The following is a 25,793-nucleotide window of genomic DNA, read 5'->3' as shown; positions in this document are numbered from 1 at the left end:
CTTTTCTGAGAAAATGTACATCCTATTTATAACTTCGTTGCCATGACAACATAACACTGTAAAACCTAAAGTGACGATTTAAACAACTTTACTTCTTAATAAGGGCTGGGTAAAAATATCTTCGTTTGAACAATCTCGATATCAATTCTCAAATCCCAAGACTGACCTTTTACTCTAGGTGGCAACCCTCTATAATGCAAGTAAATCACTCAGATGTGCAACCAAATCTCATGCTATGCGGCTAAAAATATCTATGATTAGCCACTGGCTAGTAAATGTTCAGATTTCACTCACCAGTGATTGTGTAGTATACTGAAGAAGTTATTAGTATAGGGGTCCTTTCACTGCATGTTCAGAGTAAAAGTTTGGTTTAACTCGTTCTGTGTGTCCAAAGACGAGATCCACTGATCTATTTGTCATTGAATAATGTCTCTTAAAACCCTTTCTGTTTTTTACAGTTAGATGTTGATAAAACAAAAACAAAACAAAAAAACATTCAATTCTAATCACACATGGATGCGCTAAAGAAAGCATGCACGTCTTTTGTTATATGCACTTACTGGCTGAAACCTAGTCTTAAAGGAATAGTTCACCCAAAAATGAAAATTTGCTGATAATTTACTCACCCTCAGGCCAAGATGTATCCGAGTTTCTTTCATCAAAACAAAATTTAAGATTTTTAGGATTTCATTTCAGGCTTCCCCCTTTAAACAATGCAAGTGAATGTCCTCCATTTTTGTGACGGTCCAGAATGCATATTTAGGGTGCATCAAAATAATCCACACGACTCCAGTCAACAAATAAAGTTATTCTGAACCCAAACGATTGATTATTTTTAGAAACAAAACAATACTTATATATTTTTTAACTACAAACGTTCACGTCCGTACATCTCTGTGACACACGCTCATGACAGGGATGACATAAGCTTGTTGGTAAGGTCACGCGTCACATGGAGGAGGAGGCAGGAAGAGCGTATTTTAAGAAAATAAGATTGTATTTTAAATGGTAGATAGCAGTTTCTTCTAGAGCCTGACTGATATTAGATTTTTCAGACCGATACGATACCGATTTTAGAGAGGAGAAATTCACAGATTACCGATATAGTTACTTTTTGAGTTGGAATGAAAACAGACCTTTTCTATGTGGATTTTTCACCGATTTTGAACCGATATGACTATGCAAAGGAACTCAGAAGGCTGCATTCTTAAATATTTTTATAAAAGAATATTTGACATTACTATTATACATTGTCAACAAATTCTAAAATAAAGAATAAATAAAAATAAAATAAATAGCTAAACATCAGTACTGTTTAGTATCAGTCAAATGCTGACCATTAAGATAAAGAATAAAAATAAAATAAATAGCTAAATAAACATCAGTATTACTGTTTAGTGTCAGTCAAATGCTGACCATTAAAATAAAGAATAAATAAAAATAAAATAAATAGCTAAATAAACATCAGTATTACTGTTTAGTATCAGTCAAATGCTGACTATTTTAATACTGCCAAGACAAGAGATAAAAGCGGCAGCGGTGTTACACTGTATTCTGCTATACAGGTTCAGGGGAAACTTTTAACGGTGGAAAACCAGACTTTTAAATATTACATTTTATAAATGCAACGACTGGAATTGTTCAGCTGAAGGGAGTATCAAACTGTGAATCCTGAACAAAACAGTTTGGTGAATACATGTTTACTCATTAGCTTCCACTCAGCTGACAACAATGAAAGCAGCTACGTGAATAGCTAATTAGCTATAAGCTCGCTGTCACGGAGAGTAAAAGACGGAAGTTGTTTATTTTACTTTCCAGCACTGTGTCTCACCAACTAGGTAATAACATAGCGTGAAATCAACACTCATCAGACACAATCCACCACCGCACCGTTGTCTGCTGAGCTGCAAAAACATGCTCTGATGTTTACCTTTCAATCTGCTACATTACTGACTGTACTGACAAACTATAGCTGGCAAACAGACATGAGTGACATGGTTGTCAGGGACAAGGTTAACGTTATACTAGTTATATTGAAAAGGGAAAATGATAGGGTCATTGTTAAGTTTCCAGTATGTATTTAACAAACTAGTTAACAATTTACTGTGATGACACCTCTGAACTCCGCCCTGTCTGCAAAGCCACCGTCAACTCAGCTCTGTAAACAATGGAGTCGGAGCCCGCTCTGCTGGACAAACTATGCTATGACACCAATTCTAAAGCATTGTTTTCTGCATTATATTTTCTGAAAAAAAGTTTTCATATCTGCACATATCGGTAAAATATACAGCGATACCGATATATCGGTGAAAGGATAATATCGGCCGACCGATATATCAGTCGGGCACTAGTTTCTTCTGATTTCTGTTTAGTCATAAAATGTAAGTCATTTATTTGCACATTAAGAAATTGTTAATATATTAAGAAGAAGGAAATATCAGTACACACAGTAGTCCAGCAACCATGGATGGCATGTGCGCATTAGTAATCGCATTTTCTCACAAAAGACTCTCACACAAGTTATCTAGTTGCTAAGCCATAGCGTGTGTTAGAATTCATGTCTGAGTCTATAGAGTAGATTATAACTGTTACATTTATTGAAAACGATTCAATGAATTTGCAATGCAGGATCAATAAGAGCAAACCTAATAGCCTGTTCTAAATGGAATTCACCAAGTAGAAGTTACCAAACATACTGTATTATAACAGATCAGGACTGATGTTGGTTAAAAAATCTAAGTCACTGAAAGTGGAAAATAATATTAATATATAATATTTTTATGGCAGTTTTTTGACGTGGACATTTTTGTCCTCTTAAGACCAGTGAGTAACTTTTATTTTATTGACACACAAGGGTTAATGCAGCCCCCTTAAATTATTTGGCCAGTTCATGAATAATTTATTTGATTTTATATGATTTATTTGAAAGAATTAAAAGAACAATTTCATGTCTATCCTTATATTTTTCATCTGGTTGAGGTTGATAAAGGTTTTTAGAAAGTAATTAGTAATAAGTAATGCAATTACTTATCAGACAGAGTAATTAGTACAGTAATCTAATTACACTGTAGATGATGTAATTAGTAGTTAGTAATTATTCACTTTTTTAGAGTAACTTACCCAACACTGTCCATAAGACTCCATCTTCTGAGGCGATCCAGTTGGTTTTGGGTGAGAACAGACCAAAATATAACTCCATTTGCACTGTACCACTTGACAGCAGTCAACATGCCTAGAGCCTCCAATGACAAGATGTACAGTGAAAAAGGAGTTATGTTTTGGTCTTTTGGTCTGTTCTCACACAAAACTAACTGGATCGCTTCAGAAGACATTGATGGAGTCAATGGATTACTTTCATGCTGACTTTATCTGCTTTTTAGAGATTCAAAGGCCTGGTCACCATTCACTTGCATTGAATGGACCTACAGAGCTGAGATATTCTTCTAAAAATCTTTGTTTGTGTTCAGCAGAAGAAAGAAAGTCTGGGATGGCATGAGGGTGAGTAAATGATGAGAGAATTTTCCTTTTTGGGTGAACTAAGCCTTTAAAAAAGGAACACTAATATGACAGTAATTTGAGTGTAGCCTTTGTAAAAAATATGAAAATGTGTAAATAAAATACTGAAAAGTTTAATGGGGAAAATAATTAACCAACAACTTCCAGTGCCGACTAGCAGCAGCAGTACCATTTAGTCGACTAGTCTTGCATATCCCCAAATGCTTTTAGCATTTTTATAATTTGATTAGCATCTAAAAACGTGAGTGCATGACAAAAATTGGGCTACTATTTAATATATTTGGCAACTTCCAGCTCCATGGTTTGTCATTTCCCGATATTCTCGATCATCATCTGTCAGTGACTGTCAACTGGCACAGGGGTATATGTCAGATATCGTAGATATCTGATTACATCATCCTATAGCCCAGCCCTATTGTAAGGTCTCATCTTCAAAGTCAGAGGAGACCAACCAATTAAAATTTAAGCGAAAAGAGGATTTCACTAATTACCACAGAAAGATTACACATTTGTGGCAAGTGAGCTTGATTTAAACCTGCATCCCAGCCTTGATCATGCAGAAGCAGCCCTTTAAGGCATAAACACAGCCTGTGTGCTAACTGACAGACAGAAAAGAGATGGGGGTGGGGGATGCCAAGTGACACAGGGGGGCTGGGCTCCCCAACAAAAAAATTTGTCGAAGCTTGGCTTGGCAGGAGGTCTCAGCCCATGCCTAGGCTTGTAGCTCAAAGGCAGCTGATGATCTCCCTTTGGGACGCAGAGTTGAGCAGTCCATGCACCGCACCTTCCCCCCTGCCACAGAGGAGGGAACGGTCTCTAAGTCTCTGATTCAAAGAGCCAGAAACCCTCAGGAGAATGTGGAGACAGCTTCACTTCCAAGTTCACAAGTAGCTGGCCCTGCCCTGTCAGCTCTCAAAACCCCGGCGTAGTTCAAGTGCCCACTGCAGGCAAACTGCCAGCTTCATGGCAGAATGCGAGCCACACTGTTAGCTGACAGTTGTAAAAGCAGAGGCATTCGGTATTCACAATGAGTTGAGGGCGTGGATAGAGCAAAAATAAATGATCATCAGCGCTTAGGCATAATAATGTGGCACAAGTGACAGGTTATACTGGAATGAACATATCATGAGGTTTGAGATGATCAAATAAACAAGTGTAAATTAAACAGATGTGAGCAAACAAACAAATGCATGAAATGCCGCAACTGTAAAACTAGGTAGTAAAAATGTTACCAACTTTAGTGTTAAAGGGATAGTTCCCAAAAAAATAAAATTCTGTCATTACTCTCATGTTGTTTAAATCTGTATGACTTCATTTATTTCATTGAACACAAAAGATGTTCGACAGAACGTTAGGGACCCACAGCCTCAGTCACTATTTACTTTCATTGTATGGAAAAAAGACGCCATGGAAGTGAATGGGGGGTGAGCCTGTGAATCCCAAACATTCCGCCCTTTGTGTTGCACATGGTTTGCTCATAAGGACTGGAACAACATGGGGGTGAGTAAACCACTTTATAAAGAAATAAACCTAAACCTGCGATCATAATGAGGTTTGCAAGTATTTGAAAACATATCTGTGCATTCACTGAAGCACATTCATGTACTGAAAGAGGGCTAAAAACAATAAAGGTAAGCAGTACAGGGTCTGCAGATCATAAACAACAAAACAGATGTGCAAATGAGATAAAAATTAAATCAATAAGATAATAAAGTATCTCTAACACTGAACTACATAAGTCAGTGAGCTATTGCCACTCCAGTCTTCCTGTCGCTTCCAGCATGCATACATCCCTCATATCTCTTTAAAATGCAGCCTGTTAGTAAAACAGACCCCTTTTATCCATTATTATGCGATTTAAGAGAGAAAAGTTAGTCCGTGTCCGATACAGAGGGTGTTTTAAAAGGCAAACTGGATAGTCTGGCTGTAACAAAGCCCTGAATGAAGTTCCCACAATTCCCATTCACACACACACACACATTAGCTCAGCTAGCAACAGAAAAACAGCCAAACCGCTTCATTTCTCGCCTCGTTTTGGGGCGTAATTTTAACATGTTGCCTCAACCACGTCCCGTTTCAGGTCTTACCTCTCCTGGTCCAGGATTTCGACGTTTCTGATCTATTTGAGAGCTGTGTTGTGTGTAAGGAGGCGTCCTGTTCCGGGGTCACATCCCGACAGTCGGTAGCGCTGGAGTGACTCGAGAGCGTAAACGCTCTGCTGAATCAGTTCCTGCCGAAGCGTTACATGACTGTTGCCACCAGGGGGCGCTGTGATGCTGTCGTACAGGCCACTGGGTTCATTGTGAGAGGGGGAAGTGCCAGTTATCAAAAGGGATCGTACCTATGCTCTACTCACTCCGAGGACAGAGCTCGTTATGTGGGCACTATGAAGGGAGCATGGCATTACTGCATGAATGAACCCTTCGCTAACAGTCTGGAAGGGCCCTTCCCTTCGTGAAAAAAAAGAATTTACCTTCTTTCATTTGGATTGACCATTCGAGTGGCGTCCCCTTCCCTCAAAGCCCTTCAAGGGTGCAAAACGACCTAGACGTGTTAAGGCCTTATCCTCCTGAGAGACAGAAAAAAAAGGGTTTCGGAATTTAGATATTTTTTTACATAATTATGATATTTGGTGCATGAGAAAAAATATTTGTATAATTTGTTTTCAGATTTTATCATAATCTAATAATTATAATATAGTAATATGATAAATATAAAACAGTATAATAAAGTTATTGCATATGAGTGTTTGCACCACACATTATATTATACTATGGGCTTCAGTATAGATTTCTCAATCATTTTATGTAGGATAATTACATAAATTAAAATTAAAATTGAGAGTCAGCTCTATGCTAATGCATCCTTAAAGAGATAGTTCACCCAAAAATGTAAATTCTCTCATCATTTACTCACCCTCATGCCATCTAAGATGTGTATGACTTTCTTTCTTCTGCTGAACACAAATTAAGATTTTTAGAGGAATATTTCAGCTCTGTAGGTCCATACAATACAAGTGAATGGTGATCAGGCCTTTGAAGCTCTGAAAAGGAGATAAAGTCTGCATAAACATAATCCATAAAACTCCAGAGGTTTAATCCATGTCTTCTGAAGCGATCCAGTTGTTTTGGGTGAGAACAGACCAAAATGTAACTCCTTTTTCACTGTACATCTTGACATTGCAGTCTCCAGGCACAATCATGATTTCAAGCTCGATTACACTTCCTATAGCGCAATCTAGCTCTGTGCATGTGTCATGAACTAGGAAGTGTAATCGAGCTTGAAACCATGAACTTGCCATTTGTATATTTTTTTCTTCAGATTTTATCATAACATAACATTAAAATAACAATTAAAATATTATATTATAATAAATATAAAACAATATAATTGCACAAGTGTTTACACCACAAATATGATGTGGACACATTTATATTATATTATAGTATAGTACAGTATGGGCTTCAGTATGGATTTCTCTATCATTTTATATAGGATAATTACATACATTCAAATAAAAAAAAAAAAGAGAGTCAACATTCTTAATGAACATTTTATATAACCTAATAAAATTTGGCCATTTCTAATAATCAGCAGGTGAAACATACATAATAATCTGTTATGGATAATATATAAATGAAGAGCTCAGATAGATGTATTATATAGGTTTGTTGGCATACTTGATCAGAAGCAAACACACACACACAAAAAAAAAAAAAACTGCTGAAACAAAAATAAAATGAAATAAATTTACTGTGGGAAAGCAACAAACTTCTCCAGTTAAAATTTGTGTGAGCAGTTTTTGGCTTTTGTTACTGACATTGTACATATATTTAAGCCTACCATGACAGGGAATACAAAAAAGAACAAGTGTAATGTAGACTTCATTGTAAATTCAACACTGGTTACAAGGGCATTTGAATAATTTGTTGCCAAAAATTTGCCCACTTTTGAATGATAAGATCCTCAAAGTTGAGATAGAACCACAATAAGGTGAGAAGCTGAATGTAGATTAATGTAAATAAATAAAATATAATAAAAACAAAAACAAAGTTATTAATAGATACAACTAGGCTTTTGATGGATTGGACAAGCTGGACCAAGTAGGTCTTTGCAGAATAGATATCAGATCTTTAGAGGAACCAAAAGTATGCCCAGGTGTTCCTCCACACCTGATCGTATGCTAAATCATGATGACTGAAAACGTGGAACCAGATGTAAATTGCCATGTTACAGTGGCATGAATGGATTAAGAGATAGTAGATTCACGGGCACACACTGTTTCCGGCCAGTGACTCAGACCTGCTGGCTACACCAGATTATATAGATCTACTCATAATGTCAGAAGAGCATTAGGCCAAGCCAGGATTCCAACAGTACATTAGAGAGATCTAACCAGACAGGAAAATAATATTTGTACAAAATATAAGTCAAAACAGATGTAAATACTAAGTAACATCTGTCACAACTGAAGCTGGGGAAAATTCTAGCACTGGATGTACTAAAATAACTCAAGAGAATCCATGAGGGAAACCCAGGCCAAACACCCACATCCCCAAACACACTTAAAAATAAATAATCAAATGAAAAACAAAGGATGAGGAGGAACAAGGAAAATAAAGACTGCTGAAATATGCTGAAGAGTACATAAGCACTAGCTGACAGATTGTTAACAATAAATGCAAAAAAACAAAAACAAAATGTTCATCGCAGTTCATATTTTCAGATTTACTAGACTGAACTTTGACTATCAGCAATTTTTCAAACACTGATCTAATACTGACATTGTGCATCTAAAAATATTAAACAGTGGTTGTTCTGCAATTGCATTTTCAGTCCTACAACATTGCTTTTGTCCTGCTATTGTCCTAAATACTATTTTTCATAGTATGATTATGATTACTTTATCCAAGGTAAGACAATCTGCAGTTGTCTATATTAAAATAGCATTTTTGTGACCATCACATATGTTGACATTTAAAGGGATAGTTCACCCAAAAATCACAATTCTGTCATCATTTACTCACCCTCATGTTGTTCCAAACCCATATGAATTTCTTTCCTCTGTCTAACAGAATAGGAGATGTTAGGCATCATGTTAACTTCAGTCACCATTCACTTTTAATTGTATGGGGGAAAAAAAGATGCAATAAAAGTGAATGGTGACTGAGGTAAATATTCTGCCTCAGATCTCTTTTGTGTCCAACAGGAGAAAGTCACATGGGTTAGGAACAACATGAGGGTAAGTAAATGATGACAGAATTGTAATTTTTGGGTGCACTATCCCTCTAAGTTGATTGATATAAAACCTTACACAGTATATCACCTCCTTGAGAAAAGCATAACAATAATGTACAACCATTCAATCGTTTGTCATTTGAAATATTTTAGGCAGCGTGAACATGTCAGGCAATAATAAACCCTTTTTTAAAGTCCGCAGTGCACAGGATCTGTAATAAAATGTAGCTAATATTGGCATTTTTTAGAATAAACCATTCAGGAGTGCAAGCGAGATAATTCACGTTTTCTTTAGGGTTTAAAAGTATTGCTGTATTACAGAAAACCTCCATATTCCTTTTTACTTCCTTTGAGCTAAAACCAAATTATTTGCATTCACTTAGTTATCACCACTATTGCACATCAAAGCAAATGTTACAGAGAGATTCCCAGTAACCTCATCTACTGTACTTTTCACACAGGAAAAGCCTTGTTTACCATTGATTATACAAAAAAAGAGAGAGACATGTAACTTTCAGTTCCCATTTTCCATGTTCACACCCATTATAATGATATTCAAAAGCTGATTGTGCTTATTTAGCTTCCTGTCCAAATGCATCCAAGTTCTGCATGCTTATTTCTCTCAGTTAGTCTCAGCATCAGATAGCACATCCACGGACCACCCATGGACAGTCAAAAGTCTGGCTCCTGCAAGACTATTTTCCATTCAGTGAAATGTTTGATTTTTTGACATATTTAAAGGGATAGTTCACCCAAATATGAAAATGTATTACCCTCATGTTGTTTCAAACGTATATTTCTTTTTTTGTTTCGTGGAACATGGCAGAATGACACTCTCAGCTAACAGAAAGTAAGTATTACAGGTTTGGAACAACATGAGAGTGAGTAAATGATGACAGAATTTTCACTTTTTTATGGGTGAACTAACCCTTTAACCACAATAGTGAGTTTTCAGAATGAAACTTTGTTATAACATTAAAATGTCAAAAATGAATCAATCAAACAAAAAGTTCAAGAATCAGTTTTAGAATCAATAATTTATGGCAAAAACAAAAATGTAAAGCACACTTCCATAACTCAAAACATTGTTTAGGACTTTGTAACAAAGAAGTTGTAATGTTTAAAAAGTAAAACAAGTAATACATTAGTAAACCGATGACTTCAGGATGCTGAAGTTTCACACTGTGAAATGGTTAGCGATCATGGCACACAACCAAATACAAAATAATGATGGCTTGGATGAGACCATAGCATGAGAGGTACCCGGTTAGTAGTCCAATAGATAGTAATGCACCAACATTCCTTACATTATAATAGGTCCTTACGTTAATACAATTCTATGTGATGGCTGTTTTATAGGACTTTTTATGTATGTAAAGATTAAATGGATTCAAAAATTCACATTCTAGAGGACATCTGAAGATTCAAAATAAACATTTATGCATCTTTTGAGAAAGTATATTTATCTTCATAAATCATTTAGCAGTGGATTCCAGTATACTGTGGTGATACATTCTAGAACTGTTTAAGGTTTTTCCGGAAGAGAAAACACTACTTTAGATTGAATTGATATTCAAAATAGGCACACAATTAAGATGCGCAATTTTCTACAATGCAATAATATTTCTTTTTTAACTTCGCCCTGATACATAGTACAGTAGTTCAAGGCATACGTCCTTTGAACTCATTTCACTAAATAAAAAGCAAACTCTTTGGACATGTCTTCAAGATGGCTTGTGTCTCATCCCAAAGGCACAGATTACCCCACAAATACAAAATATTTAAGGCTCATATCTACATTGACATAGAAAATGTCTTCTCATATACACCACTATACAAAGGCTTTCCTGATGAACAATTCCTGTTTTACAAATAATTCAAAACAATTCAAAATACTCTGCAAGGACTGTATATACAGTTGTGCTCAAAAGTTTGCATACCCTGGCAGAAATTGTGAAATTTTGGCATTGATTTTGAAAATATGACTGATCATGCAAAAAAAAAACAAAAAAAAAAAACTGTCTTTTATTTAAGGATAGTGATCATATGAAGCCATTTATTATCACATAGTTGTTTGGCTCCTTTTTAAATCATAATGATAACAGAAATCACCCAAATGGCCTGATCAAAAGTTTGGCCTTGTTACAGACACACAAGGTGACACACACAGGTTTAAATGGCAATTAAAGGTTAATTTTCCACACCTGTGGCTTTTTAAATTGCAATTAGTGTCTGTGTATAAATAGGCAATGAGTTTGTCAGCTCTCACGTGGATGCACTGAGCAGGCTAGATACTGAGCCATGGGGAGCAGAAAAGAACTGCCAAAAGACCTGCGTAACAAGGTAATGGAACATTATAAAGATGGAAAAGGATATAAAAAGATATCCAAAGCCTTGAAAATGCCAGTCAGTACTGTTCAATCACTTATTAAGAAGTGGAAAATTCAGGGACCTCTTGATACCAAGCCAAGGTCAGGTAGACCAAGAAAGATTTCAGCCACAACTGCCAGAAGAATTGTTCGGGATATGAAGAAAAACCCACAGGTAACCTCAGAAATACAGGCTGCTCTGGAAAAAGATGGTGTGGTTGTTTCAAGGAGCACAATACTTGTTGACCCCTCTCCAAACATAGCGCTTATGGTTGTGACCATAAAGCTCTATTTTGGTCTCGTCACTCCAAATTACAGTGTGCCAGAAGCTGTGAGGCGTGTCAAGGTGTTGTCGGGTATATTGTAACCGGGCTTTTTTTTCTGCTCCCCATGGCTCAGTATCTAGCCTGCTCCGTGCATCCACGTGAGAGCTAACAAACTCATTGACTATTTATACACAGACACTAATGGTGGGAAATTAACCTTTAATTGACATTTAAACCTGTGTGTGTCACCTTGTATGTCTGTAACAAGGCCAAACATTCAAGGGTATGTAAACATTTGATCAGGGCCATTTGGGTGATTTCTGTTATCATTATGATTTAAAAAGGAGCCAAACAACTATGTGATAATAAATGGCTTCATATGATCACTATCCTTAAATAAAAGACAGTTTTTTTTGCATGATCAGTCATATTTTCAAAATCAATACCAAAATTTCACAATTTCTGCCAGGGTATGCAAACTTGAGCACAACTGTATATGCCTGATACACAAAACAATATGTACAAACACATTCAAGTAAACTGATAAAGAAAAATCCCAAATCTGAATGTAAACGATATAAAAACAAAAAAGTGTTCTTCTCCTGAACCAAAATCACTTGTTATTTATCCTGTACAGTTAGAAATTATAAATACATATCTCACTTGCTCTGAGCTTATCTCTGTGAAGTATTACAGAAACAAACCAGTGGCACGCAAATCTAAATTAGTAGCTTGGATCCCCAGTGCATTGTGTTGCAATTACAACATATGAAATCTGAAACTGGAAGTCTCACTAAAACAAATTTATATAATTATTTACTATTAAGTTACAGATGTAAACATTCTCTAAACAGCCGTTGATGTGATCTGTCACCTATAATTCAATGAATAAAATTCAGCAGTGCAACTACATATTCTGTCTAAAGCTGCATCAGTTTAAATAAAAACTCAGCATCAAGAGGATTTTGGTGGCTCTCCCATAGCAGTTCATGAAACAAGTGCTGTTTATCTGTTATCTTTGGCAAATGAGTGCATCATCCAATTCACCTTGGTCTTCCAGCTCTCTCTTAGAGCTTCATTAAATTTCACTTTAAAGTTCTTCAGTGCCTCCTCCTCAGATTTCCCCAGCGCCAAAGAGTCCTTGGAGAAATTAAACAAGTCAATCAATCTTAATGAAGGAAGAATGTCACCAATGAACATACTGTGAATCAGCCTAATAAGAGAATAACTTGTCCTCAAATGAATGAAACACTAAATGATCTACTGGTCATTGCTTTGTTCTAATTTAATTCTGATATACAACAGTCCTTTTTTTGCCATAAATATCCCCACAGCAATTTTCGTAAGGCTCAAGTACCCCTTCGTCTTCACATAACCAAAGATTTGTACCAAAGTCAAAATATAATTTAATGTTATCATGAATTTTGTAATAGGAAGTTGCCGGTTATGATGTTTATTCATCAACAACAACAAAAACAAAACCAGGCCATACAAGCCGTGAAACTATTGGAATAGACTAATGCTGTTTAATTATACAAGAGACCTTTTAAATGTTTCAGATGTTTATTGTTTACTTGCATAATTTGTTCTATTTACAAGTATTTACACTGATATGAAGAACCATTGCTAAAACAGTACTGTCTCTTTAAGACAACCAGCTGTTCAGCGTTTTGTTTTGTGAGCGCATATTAACGCACATCTTCTTTATTAGAATAGCATTCTTATTTTTTGGTTTTTAGATCAACAACTGACTGTGAAGAACAGAAAGGATATTAAAAGAGACATTATCAGTGAAAAATTAATTTGATGGATCTGATCTTTGAACACCCATTAAACGAAACGAGTCAAACTAAACTCTCAACACGCAGTGAAAGTATCTCAGTGCTGAACTTCGCATAATAAAAGATCGATCTTGGGATTTTGAGAATTAAGATCATGATAAATTGGGAAATCTATATTTTTACGCTGCCATAATCCCATTATTTTTATTTGAAGTCATATAGGTTAAACAAAGCAAAATCCAATTCTTCTCAAGTACCCCCTGGAACCTGCTTCCATACCAGCATGGTACCCCTGGTTGGGAATCACTGAACTAGAGGAATATTTGGTCAATCACGGCATTCAGTATAATTGATAGTTGTTCCAGGCAACTGATTACTGACATACAGTAGCTGTGCTTGTTTCAGGTCTCTCTATGGTCTCTTTTCAAAGAAAAAATAATTTAAACACAAATCAACATTTTGTGTCCATTTCTTTGTTTGGAAAGTAAAACTAATAGAACCCTGCCTCATTATCGCCCTTGAGGGGGTTTATTTTGCCATAATGACCTGCTGATTATACATTATAATTTTTCTCAGTTTAGCTCATATAGCTTATACTTCTCAATAATTCTTACCTTTAAGTACTGGATGTCTTTGGAAGAACTGAGTTCAGGGAGTCCTGCAGCTTTCATCAAGGCAAAGAGATTCACAAAAAGAGTCCCATTCCGACAAAGAATCTTATAAGCTTGTTCACAGCACTCCCGAAACCTGACAAAGACACTTTTTTAGTCACTTTTTTTCCCATCCCATAAAACCTTAACAGATTAATGATAATCTGGAGAAAGGTTTTCTGCAGTTAAAGGAATAGTTCACCCAAAAATGAAAATTCTCTCATCAGTTATTAATCCTCATGCCCATTTTTTAATTAAAAAAAATGTTTTATTCCCTTTTCTCCCCAATTTGGAATGCCCAATTCCCACTGCTTTATAGGTCCTCATGGTGGTGTGGTTACTCACCTCAATCCGGGTGGCGGAGGACAAGTCTCAGTTGCCTCCGCTTCCGAGACCATCAATCCGCGCATCTTATCATGTGGCTCATTGTGCATGACACCGCGGAGACTCCCAGCATGTGGAGACTCATGCTACTTTCCGCGATCCATACACAAATTACCACGTGCCCCATTGAGAGCGAGAACCACTAATCGCGACCACGAGGAGGTTACCCCATTTGACTACCCTCCCTAGCAACCGGACCAATTTGGTTGCTTAGGAGACCTGGCTGGAGTCACTCAGCACACCCTGGATTCGAACTCGCGACTCCAGGGGCATGAATACTCGCTGAGCTACCCAGGCCCCCCATGCCCATTTTTTACTATAAATCTTAACATCAACAATCTCCTTAGCAATCATGATTTCGAGCTCAATTACACTTTCTAGCTCCATACAGCACTTTATATAGAAAGTACAGTATTTATTAATATATTCATAATACATCAAAGATGCACTGTTGAAGTAGGTGTCAATTATGGTTTATTTAAACTGCAAAGATGATACATGATTTAAAACTACTGTGTCAGATGTGAAGGGGAAGAGAATTAATATGTGCGTCCAGTCATACATTTCTGGAATAGCATGAGAGTGAGTAAATTATGCATGTACTTGTGTGGAAACAGTTTTAATAATGAGTATTTCACAAAATGGAACTAGTTAATATGTTCTAATGACAACTAACTGTGTGGTGTCGATTTGGAAATCAAGAAATGAATTACTCAGGTTGCTTTAGGAATTCTCTGCACTGACCGTTCAAATTTCTCATTGTTGTTGGTCCGTCCCTCCTGAATAACATGGACAAAGTCATATGTCAGAATGAAAGGCACACGTTCCCTGTTGATCCCGAATTTGCTCTTGAAGTTCCCCAAAAAGTGCCCGAAATCTATATGGAATAACTGCAAAAAAAAAGAAAAGAAAAAAAAAAAGAAATGAAATAACCCAGACGATAAGTATGCTATTGTGTTGCAAGTGTTGCTATTATGTACACTATTCTAAACCAACTATTCTAAACGACTATTATAAAATGGAGGCAATCAGATAAACTGATTACACTGATGTTGCTTTGCGTGTGTGAAATATGACCTGACCATCTCTATACAATGGCATTAAACGCTGGTGCCATCTTGTGATACCATTTATGATTACACAATTTTGCACACGTGCACTCGAAAGGCCAATGAGTGCAAGAAGTTTACTCTTACCTGCCCCGTTTCCCTGATCATGATATTGTCACTGTGACGGTCCCCTATTCCCAGAACATATGTAGCTACACAGTAGCCCGCACAGGAAAGGGTGAATTCCTCAATGGCTTGATCCAGTTTATCCCTGTTTAGATGAATATAGAAAGAATAACATGTTTGAATTCTTATTAACCAATTCTTTTCCCTACTACCTTCCTGTTTGTAAACCCATTGACACGTACACAAATATTCGGCGAGTCACAGAAGGTTGCCTTTCTCATTAGTGTTAAACATTTTCAGATAAAGCTGTGTTTCTGGCTCACCCGAGACATTGGTGAGTGAATAGTTTGTGTCTTCCTGTTAGGCCCCCTTTCCTCACTAGCTCAGATTCCATATGAAGTTATATTACAAAGAACTGTCATTCAATGGCTTTCAGTGACAGATACATTAAACAGCTCAGCAAATAATTGCTTGTGTCGCTCCTTGTTTCTGGAAAAATACAAAAAATGACATACAGCATCCAATTTGTGCACAATGGACTGGAACAAAGAGTCTCAGATGTAAATTATTTCTTACAATATAGCACAACGTTTACAGTAAGCGGACAACCGGTGCACAGAACTGGATATGTCCACAGGGGGCATATATCGGTTTCAAACACGCATCAGTGGTCTTTTGCCTGTCTGCTGTAGTCTAATTTCAGGAGTTCACAAGGCTATATGTGTCTGTTATTGAGGAGCTAGACTCTCTGAGCTAGTTTAGGTGCTTACATGCTAAAACACCACACAAATTATTTAAAGGTCAATGATGTCAGCAAAGTGAATTCTCCTGACCCTGAGTGGTTAGTGTGTGTCAAAGACATATAAGACTCTAACAAGTAGTCCATTCTAGAAAAGGTCATATTAACACAGCATGATTTTCTCTCTTACCTTACCGGATCTACGCCTCAAACAAGGAGACTGTGTGTTATGCAATGCAACACACTTTGTGGTTTCATCTAAGTTTAGCTTGTATCTTAGTAGTTATCATAACAAACGCAACAACTTAAAGTCGTTTTTGGTGGAAAACACCTGCAGAGAACAAATGTAATTGCACGTAATTGATGTCACACGAAAGTGGTTGGTAACTTGGTTGCTATAAAAGTTTCAGGCTATGTCCACATTAATCCGGATAAATTTGAAAACTGCATTTTCGAAACACTCTCCGTCCACACTGCTGTTTTCAAACGTTTTCCAAAAATTGTTCACTCATACTGAAACATCTAAAAAATGCTTAAATTCCCTTATTGCGCATACGGGGGAAAAAAACGTAAGAAGCATGGCCCTGCATCACTTCCATGTACGGTCTAAAACGCAATTATCCAGTAGTTTCGCCGCTGAACAGCAGTTTCAACTTCCCTTTGGCTTTGATGGAATGCAATGTGAACGTAGTACAAAATATCATTTATATTTACCAACGCTATCAAAGCAGACAGCAGGCACAACAATGCCGCTACAACATAGGCCACCATCTTGACTGTTTTGCGTTGAATGGATCACATGACTGCGTCACATGACAACAAATACGTTGTTTCAGATATCTCTAAAACGTAGCGAAATAATGCGTTTTCAAAGGAAAACATATTAGCGTGGACGTGGCCCAAGTTAAACTTTTCTCATAACAAACACAACAACTTAGTCACTTTAGTGGAAAACAACTGCAGAGAATAAATGTAGTTGCATGCACAGCACTAGGCAGGGTAAATTTAATCTTCTGCTCAGTGGTGTAACTTGGATCTTACAGGCCCCTGTGCAAAGAACCCTTCAGGGGTCCTTCTTTGGGGGGGCCTCGGTAATTTTTCATTGCCCATCAGGCCCGCAGTTGGTTTTATGGTTCTTTTTGGTCGACCTACACGGGCCCCCTCTCACCATGGACCATGGGGCGGCTGACCACCCTGCCCTCCCTGTAGTTACGCCCTTGCTTCTGCTGCATCTTTCACAACCAAAACACCTTTAATGTTACACTATAGTGGTTGGTAACTTGGGAGCAATAAAAGTTTGACTATGTTCACATTAATCCGGATACATTTGAAAACAGCATTTTCATTTTCGAAATGCTCTCCGTCCACACTGGCATTTTCAAATGTTTTCCAAAAGTTGTTCGTCCACAGTGAAACATCTGAAAATGCTTAAATACCCTTACTGTGCATGCAAGGAAAAAAAAAACTTAAGAAGCGTGGCCCTGCTTCATTTACATGTACGGTCTGAAACACAATTGTCCTTGAGTTCCACCATTGGACACCAATTATGAGTAAACTTCCCGTTGCCTTTGAAGGAATGCAATGTGAAAGTTGTACAAAGTAACATTTATCTTTAACAATGATATCAAAGTGAATAACAGGCACAACAACACCGCTACAAAATGGGCCACCATCTTGATTGTTTTGGGTTAAATGGATCACATGACTGCTTCACATGAAAACAAATACATAATTTTCAAACATCTCCATTTTCCCTGTCCAAACAACAACGCGAAGATGCCATTTCAAATGTATCCACTTGGGAGAGCGTTTTCCAAAAGCTCAGTTTCTGGTGGACAAAATCAGCATATCAGTGTGGACGGAAGGCCAAAACGTAGAGAAATTAATGAATTTTCAAAAGAAAACATATTAGTGTGGAAGTGGCCTATGTTCAGCTTGTATCTTAGTAGTTATCATTACAAACACAACAACTTAAAGAGAACAAATGTAATTGCACGCACAGCACCATGCAGGGTAAATTTATGATCTATAAGTTTGCTGTAACTTTCGCAACCAAAACACCTTTGATGTTACACTATAGTGGTTGGTAACTTGGCAGCAATAAAAGTTTCAGACACACTAATAGGTCAAATGAGTACAGAGAGGTTTAACTCTTTGAGTGAGGTTTGACGGCACCCTAAATAGTCGGATACAATTTGCTTGCTTGCCTTGTTCACACCATGCATTCCGTTAGGGCTGGAAGGCGTGTTGCTCACCCTGGGTTCTTGGACTTGAGCCAGTTGAGAAGAGCGTCTTTGTTGAAGGCAGCAGTGGCCGCACTGTTGCTGTTGTTTCTCTGGATGTTGGCAATAGTGTCCGAGTTTTTCACAACCTCGATAAGACCTGTCTTACTCCCAGTGGAAAGACATCCGTAGGGAAGCATTCTGGCACCAAAAAAACAAACACCAATAGAAATTAGTGGTTCATTAGAATTACATAGCACCCCTGTTACTGGTAAACCCCCAAGTTTGAGGACATTATTTAGCATTTCATAAGAATCCTCTCAAAAATCAACATATAGTAGGTGGCAGTGTTAGCGAGCAACTAACTAAAGTCCCAACGTTACTAACTTAATAATGTAGTTCACCCAAAAATGTAAATCCTCTCATCATTTACCATTTCAAAACCCATGACAGCTTTAGTCACCATTCCCTTTCATTGTTTGGAAAAAAGATGCAGTGAAAGTGAATGGTGACTGAGGCTTTTAGAACAACACAAGGATGAGTAAATGATGACAGAATTTTCCCAGAAACAAGCTACTTTTCCCAGTGAGTAACAATGTAGCATCACAAAACATTACAATATGTAGCATTGAGAATCGCTTCGCTCAGATGGTTTATGTAAATGAACAGGTACAAATAAATGATTCACCTATTCAATTCAATTCGAGGAGGAGAATTTATAGTAAAAAAAAGGAATTAAATAAATATATTAATGTGTCTGTTCAGCTGAATGCTGTCACCCTAACTGAGATCTTCATTGCTTCTGCGCAGGTAAATACTGCTCTCATTGCAGAATTAAATAATTTAATCTTTTAAAAGGGTAACTGGACTGTACTTTAAATTATAACTAGTTTGTAGCTTGGGAAGTTACAGTTTCAAAATAGCTTCCCCACTACTGGTAGGTGGTTTTGTGTTGCAAAACACTACTTATCCAATTGTATGTAAATATAACAGCAATGTGGAACAAAGTAAACAATACAAACCTAAGGTCAAGACCCTCTGTCTTCCACAAAACATCCATTAGCTGAATCATTTGAAGGGTTAGCATGTCCTGCCTCAGATCTAAAAAAAAAAATGGAGACAAAGGTCAATGTCTTCATCAATTTCTAGTTAGACCAAAGGATGACCATAAAATGAGGTAGCATAAATTTGTCCGCATACCATCTCCATTCTTGAAGATAATGCCCTCAGTGCCATATTTGTTCTTGTACATCAGCCACAGAGGTTTCATCTTAGAGTCCATGAACTTACACTTGTCTGCACTAAGGCAAAAAAGATTAACATAAAAAAACAGCACACATACTCAAACGCTTGCAAAATAGCCTCTTTTCTTTTCTTTTAGTTGTTTGTTTATGGCATGGTGACTATATGGCATTACTGATAAGCAAACTTAACTACAAATTTTGTGGATTATGCATGTCGCTTTGAAGAAGTAGTTACTGTTTACAATAATAAAAAGGTATAATGAGAGATTCCTTTGAAAGAGAAATCATTAGTTATTTCTCAAAATCTGCATTGCTAAAATCACACACAATCTGTAGCACATCGACCAAATAGGGAAATATCATTTAATATGAGAGAACTATCACTAACCAAGATCTGACACAACAGCCTCGAAAACATATTTAAGACAGAAAACAAAAACAAAAAAAACACCACCATTAAAGTAAAACAAACATAAATTTAAAGAACTGGGGCATCACAGTCATTGTCCATGAGGGGGCATGTGTCTGATTAGATTTTAACTGTTTAATTTAGATTTTATAATTAAGACGTAGCATGAATTTCCTGGTGATTTAAAAATGAAAGCTGAAGTGTGTAATTTTTCACATCATATGTGCAATGATAAATGTTAAGGTTATGTACTTTCTCCTATCCCAGATTAATATGCAACTGTAAGTAAGCCACTCGTAGAAGCAATTAAAAACATTTCTTAATTTTTTTGAGCATCCCGACCACTTCCAACATTGCAACATTGGCTCACAAAAGCATAAGTATGGGGCGGGACTATCTGTTTGTCCAACAAACAGATTGGGGGGCGTGTTCGGGAAACATGTTTGTTTTTATTTTTGCCCCAAGTGGTGCACAAATTACACACTTCAGACTTAAAAGTGGACATCTTTCCTCCAGTCATCATTATAATCCAAATTATTTACATGCATTAACATGCAAGAATGATATGTGAGTGGTACCAGAGTTCACACAGCAGGATGTTTGGGTTAAGAGGAGACACAACATCTGAGAGTGCTTCCATATAAGTGTCCTGTTTAATGCACACTTTCATGTCTTCTGTAGTCTGTATTCTGGTCGCCTTCTGACTGCCTGACTTCACAAAGTCATTCAGAGCCTTCATCTTATTTAGAGCCTCATTCTACAGGAGATATGAGAGCAGACAATAAGTATATACTATGCGTAATAAGTATACATACAGTGGGGTTCTGAAAGTCTGAGTTCACACTGACAATCTCGGACTCAAAATAAAATATAAACCTGGAAATAAACAAAGTTTAAGGAATCTGCTAAATTTAAAACAAAGAAACATTATGTGCAGAATAGTGCCAAAATATTTAAGATTCTGCACTATTTCTAGGCCACTGATCAAATAAGCAAATTTATGACATTAAAAAGGTTCAAGGGATAGTTCACCCGAAAATTGCCATCCCAGATGTGTATGACTTTCTATCTTCTGCTAAACACAAATGAAGAATGTAGCAAAATATTTAAGCTCCAAAAAGCATATAAAGGCATCATAAAAGTAATCCATAAGACTCCAGTGGTTAAATCCATATCTTCAGAGGCTATATAATAGGTGTGAGTGAGAAACAGATCAATATTTAAGTCCTTTTCTACCATCAATCTATACTTTCACTTTCTTCTACTTTTATTTTTGACAATTCACATTCTTCATGCATATTACCACCTACTGGGCAGGGAGGAGAATTTATAGTAAAAAAGGACTACAAAATATTGATCTGTTTATCACCCATACATATCATAATCGCTTCTGAAGACATGGATTTAACCACTGGAGTCGTGTGGATTACTTATATGCTGCTTTTATGGGCTTTTTGGAGCTTGCATTGTATGGACCTACAGAGCTGAAATATTCTTCTTAAAATCTTTGTTTGTGTTCAGCAGAAGAAAGAAAGTCATACACATCTGGGATAGCATGAGGATGAGTAAATGGGTAATTTTTGGGTGAACTTTCCTTTTAACCATGCAGGATAACACGGATCATCAGGTTTTGCAGTCCAGCTGGAGTGCATGCTGTCATTAGAGTAAAAGGGAGACATACTGTACTAAGAAATTCACGTAATTTTTTTTATTCAACTTTCCACTCAAATTGTTACACTTATTATATAATTTGTACTAAAATACAAAAAAAACGTTCATTAAATTAGAAGATGCAAAATAAAAGCCTTTTCACAAGTGCACTCAGCTTTTTGAACCCCACTGTATTTGTAAATTCATATACACACAAATATGTTCAGCACAACCATAATAATGCAGTCCTATTCTTTTTCAGTCACCGAATATAAAGTATCAGAAATTAATACCAAGAATTATAGACAGGGGTGTGATAACATTTGAGGTGATAATCAGTGTTGGGTAAGTTACTCTAAAAAAAAAAAAAAGTAATTAATTACTAACTACTAAGTACATCTTCTACAGTGTAATTAGATTACTGTACTAATTACTCTGTCTGAAAAGTAATTGCATTATTTATTACTTATTACTTTCTAGAACACTGATCAACCTCGACCAGATGAAAAATATAAGGATAGACATGAAATTGTTCTTTTAATTCTTTCAAATAAAATATATAAAATCAAATAAATTATTCATGAACTGGCCAAAGAATTTAAGGGGGCTGCATTAAATTAGAAGACATATTTTAACATTAGACGTTAAATTTGGATTTTAAATTCACTATCGTTTTATATAGGATTGTTCTATAGTCTATACTGTATTTAACACAATTACATCAGAAGTAACTAATTAAATTACTGAAAAAATAATTTTTCAATGAAAAAAGTAATTTAATTACAGTAATTAATTACTTAGTAATGCATTACACCCAACCCTGCTGATAAAAAAAAGCAGCTGCAGCTACAAACTTTGAACAACACTGTGCAGTTCCTCTTCCCTCCAGTCGTTTGGCTATTATTAAACATTCAAATGAACATGGCTTTTGATCACAGTTACTATGGAACTGCAGCTACAAAAAAGAAATTTATTCCTGCAACAATGGGCAAAATGTATGTCTTCAGCTACTATACAGCATTTAAACGTACATTTACTGTATGTTCTTGAAAGTTTTCAAAGCGAATTCCAAGAAAGGGCACGTTGCAAAGAGATTATTATCAGAAGGAGTAACTGAGAAAACAAGACAAGTTCTAAATTTGGGCCACAAGTGCCAAGAAGGGCACCCGAGACCGTGATACAAAATGGAACAGCTTTAGCAGTTCACACTAGGGCACAAAAAACAAGACAATTAAGAATTGTTGTCAATGAGAGCAGCTGTAGGGTTAAAATGGAGTAAGGCTGATGCCAAGCACAGTACATATGCAACTTTGTACAGTAAGTGGAAAAAATTTAGGTTAATCTAATGTATATAGTGGTGTCCACAGGTCTGTTTTTAATTTTTGCCATTTTAGATACATTATATTTTCAGCAAACAATTTGAGAACATAATGAACAAGGAAAGAAAAAAGTACAAATCTAAATTTGAAAATTGCTAATAATGTATAAAAAGATAAAAGGTACAGTTTTTATTAAGAGACATAAATTGAAAACTTTAGGAATAACTGCAACACACCTGCTTCATCAAACTTTTGATGTGATAGATGCTTCCACGGCAATAGGCCTCCAGAATAAGTCCAAATCTCAAGCTGACAGAGGGGACGTGCATTTCTGATCTTCAGAGAGAGCAAAACAAAACCAAAATTACACCCGCAGGAATAGAAGGGCACAATAACTGTAGAGTACTACAAAACTGCTGTGAAGCCAGATTGTACCTGAGGTGCCAAAATAAGAAGTGGCCTATCTTCTTGTTGACCAGGGCTCTCTCCAGAAGAAAACTGGTCAAGTCACAATCCAAGTAAGATTCGTACTTCAGCACCTGAACCAGTTGCAAAATGTACTGAAATAACTCATCATCCCTGTTGAGGAAAAACATTTTGTTTTTACATTTAATTACAGATGAGCCATTTTTAACAATATACTACATCTATATCACTTCTGAATAACTAATTAAGGCTGACTCAATATGTGAATGATAATGCAATGAAAATCACTGACAAACTATTTAACTTGTATATGCACATATCTGTGCATAAAACCTGTGTGCGAACGTTTTCACGCAGAAATCATAATTAATCAATAAGTTTGCACTTATGCACTTGACAACAACGAAAATAAATATGTTACTTCCAGAAAACAACACCTCAGATTTTTGGACAAGTATTCATGACAGACATGATCCCACTAGCTCTTGAGAATAGCTCTCCAGAGCAGAGATGAAAGAGAAGGTGTTGATGAGCGAGGTAGTGCTACCCACCGCAGCTTCCTGAGGCAGCGGATGGTGAAGGAACGAACATGAGGGTCAGGGAAACTGTAGTCCAGAAGTTCTAGAGCATGCAGAGCAGGCAGGTCTGGCCATTTCTGCAATAAACAAACCATCTAAAAAAAAACACTGCATGTTAGAAATAAAGCATTTTGGGTGGCATTTGTGTGTAAGCTGTTGCAAAATGAGTAAACCTTAGAAGGCAAATCAAATTAAAACAAAATGTTTTCATATTGGAACAATTAATTTCTGTGACTTTTTTAGTTGTTTATCATTACTCGATCAGGATTTTGAACAATAATTTTATAGAGGTTGCTTTCTCAAAGAGGAATTTTTAGGCGATGAAATATTTTAGAACTAAGCATAACTAGAAAAATACAATTCCATTACGTTTTCAGATTGTATTCATTTCAATGACTTTTCCAGGTCTGGAAATCACAACATTAAGATTCCCTGATAATTCCAAGGAAACCATGGTCATCTTGTAGACCACATATAAACATACAGACTGAAAGGTAAACATGCATTTATGTACTCAAAAGGTAAACGATCTTCATTTGAAATCTTTTTGTATCCCTTATTTCCAACTAAGTTTTTAGTAAACTGATAGAAAGAGAAAAATGAGCCTGAATTATTCAGGATTGCTGCAGCGATTTTAAATCAAATTTAAGACCTGAACAAATACAATTAATACCATGTCCAAACAGAACAAACTTTCACAATCTCAAAATAAATCATAAATTACGGATTTTTTTACTTAAACAGGCTGTGGCACATATTTAACAAGGCCCTAGAGCTTGTAACACTGCTTATCAGCAAAACAGTGTATCTGCAAGTTTAAAATACTCAAAACATGTTTTCCACATATATTAAAATTGTCTTATGCACCAATATATCAAAACAGGTCGACCGATATTGGATTTTGCTAATGCGATAATATTATGCTGAAAGAAATAACAGCAATAACAGATTAATCTGCCTGTTACAAATTTTAATGCTCAATTTCTACCATGTGTGATCTGTGCAAATGACATTAAAATAAATTTTTGAATGTGTTACAATTTTTTCTTAATCTTCCTTCCATGACAGACAGAGGCTACAAGAGTTCAAATTGAATAAAATCCCAGAAGCAGATTATTATGCAACCAAAATACCAATAATAACCAGAAAAGAAAAAAACAACAGGTGAATAATGCAGGACTTTTAACAATAAACAAGCCCAAAATACACGAAGGACTCTTATTTTGAAATGTATGCACTTCAATGCTTTCAGCTGCTCATTCAAACAGATAAGGGAAATAAAATATGCACTTTTACGTTCATCTACAAGGTATTACAATACAACAACTTTAAATAAACATTGTAATAATTAATGAAAAGTAGATCATCAGCGAATGCCTGTCATAAATGTCTGGTATTCACTGATTGTGAAACGCTCTGAAGCCACTGGAACACTGAATCTCGAGTTCCCCACATGATTTTCACTTTGAAACCCGCAGTGCATGCAGACGATACATTTATTAAAGGATTAGTTCACCTAAAAATGAAAATTCTCTCATGAATGACTAACCTTTAAGCCATTCCAGAAGTGTATGTATTTCCTTCTTCAGCAGAACCGAAATGAAGATTTTTATAAGCACATTTCAGCTCTGTATATCCATACTATGAAAGTGAATGGGTGCCATCAAGCTGCTGGCTGTTTGGTGGTCCAAAAGTCATATTTAGGTAGCATAGAAGTAATCCACATGACTCCAGTTGATCAATTAATGTATTCTGAAGCAAATCAATAGGTTTGTGTAAGAAACAAATATATATATATATATATATATATATATATATATATATTTA

At 36.2% G+C, this 25,793-nt stretch overlaps 2 protein-coding genes across 4 annotated transcripts in view; both read right to left on the bottom strand.

Moving 5' to 3' along the window:
- LOC127420150 (beta-catenin-interacting protein 1) overlaps positions 1-5,743 on the bottom strand; it is a 47,053-nt gene extending 41,310 nt beyond the window's left edge. The window contains exon 1 of the mRNA XM_051662199.1: positions 5,604-5,743. The gene's annotated coding sequence lies outside the window, so the exon portion shown is untranslated. The remainder of the gene's footprint in view (positions 1-5,603) is intronic.
- Positions 5,744-11,777: 6,034 nt separating this feature from the next.
- LOC127420056 (phosphatidylinositol 4,5-bisphosphate 3-kinase catalytic subunit delta isoform-like) overlaps positions 11,778-25,793 on the bottom strand; it is a 33,198-nt gene continuing 19,182 nt past the window's right edge. For 2 of the 3 annotated variants that reach the window (XM_051662000.1, XM_051662001.1), the window contains exons 13-23: positions 23,940-24,061; positions 23,398-23,541; positions 23,199-23,298; positions 20,572-20,750; positions 19,541-19,641; positions 19,363-19,441; positions 18,374-18,541; positions 15,401-15,524; positions 14,949-15,094; positions 13,785-13,917; positions 11,778-12,529 (exon numbers count right to left, since the gene is read on the bottom strand). In XM_051662000.1, coding sequence (XP_051517960.1) covers positions 12,395-12,529; positions 13,785-13,917; positions 14,949-15,094; positions 15,401-15,524; positions 18,374-18,541; positions 19,363-19,441; positions 19,541-19,641; positions 20,572-20,750; positions 23,199-23,298; positions 23,398-23,541; positions 23,940-24,061 — 1,431 coding nt within the window. In that variant the 3' untranslated portion in view covers positions 11,778-12,394. Of the gene's footprint in view, positions 12,530-13,784; positions 13,918-14,948; positions 15,095-15,400; positions 15,525-18,325; positions 18,542-19,362; positions 19,442-19,540; positions 19,642-20,571; positions 20,751-23,198; positions 23,299-23,397; positions 23,542-23,939; positions 24,062-25,793 lie in introns of those variants that run through there. The other variant, XM_051662002.1, reaches the window with a different exon arrangement.

The sequence above is a fragment of the Myxocyprinus asiaticus genome, chromosome 29 (genome assembly GCF_019703515.2).
Source record: "Myxocyprinus asiaticus isolate MX2 ecotype Aquarium Trade chromosome 29, UBuf_Myxa_2, whole genome shotgun sequence".
Lineage (NCBI taxonomy): Eukaryota > Metazoa > Chordata > Actinopteri > Cypriniformes > Catostomidae > Myxocyprinus > Myxocyprinus asiaticus.
The sequence above is the reverse complement of the archived record's forward strand: the minus strand, read 5'-3'. Positions and strand labels throughout refer to the sequence as shown.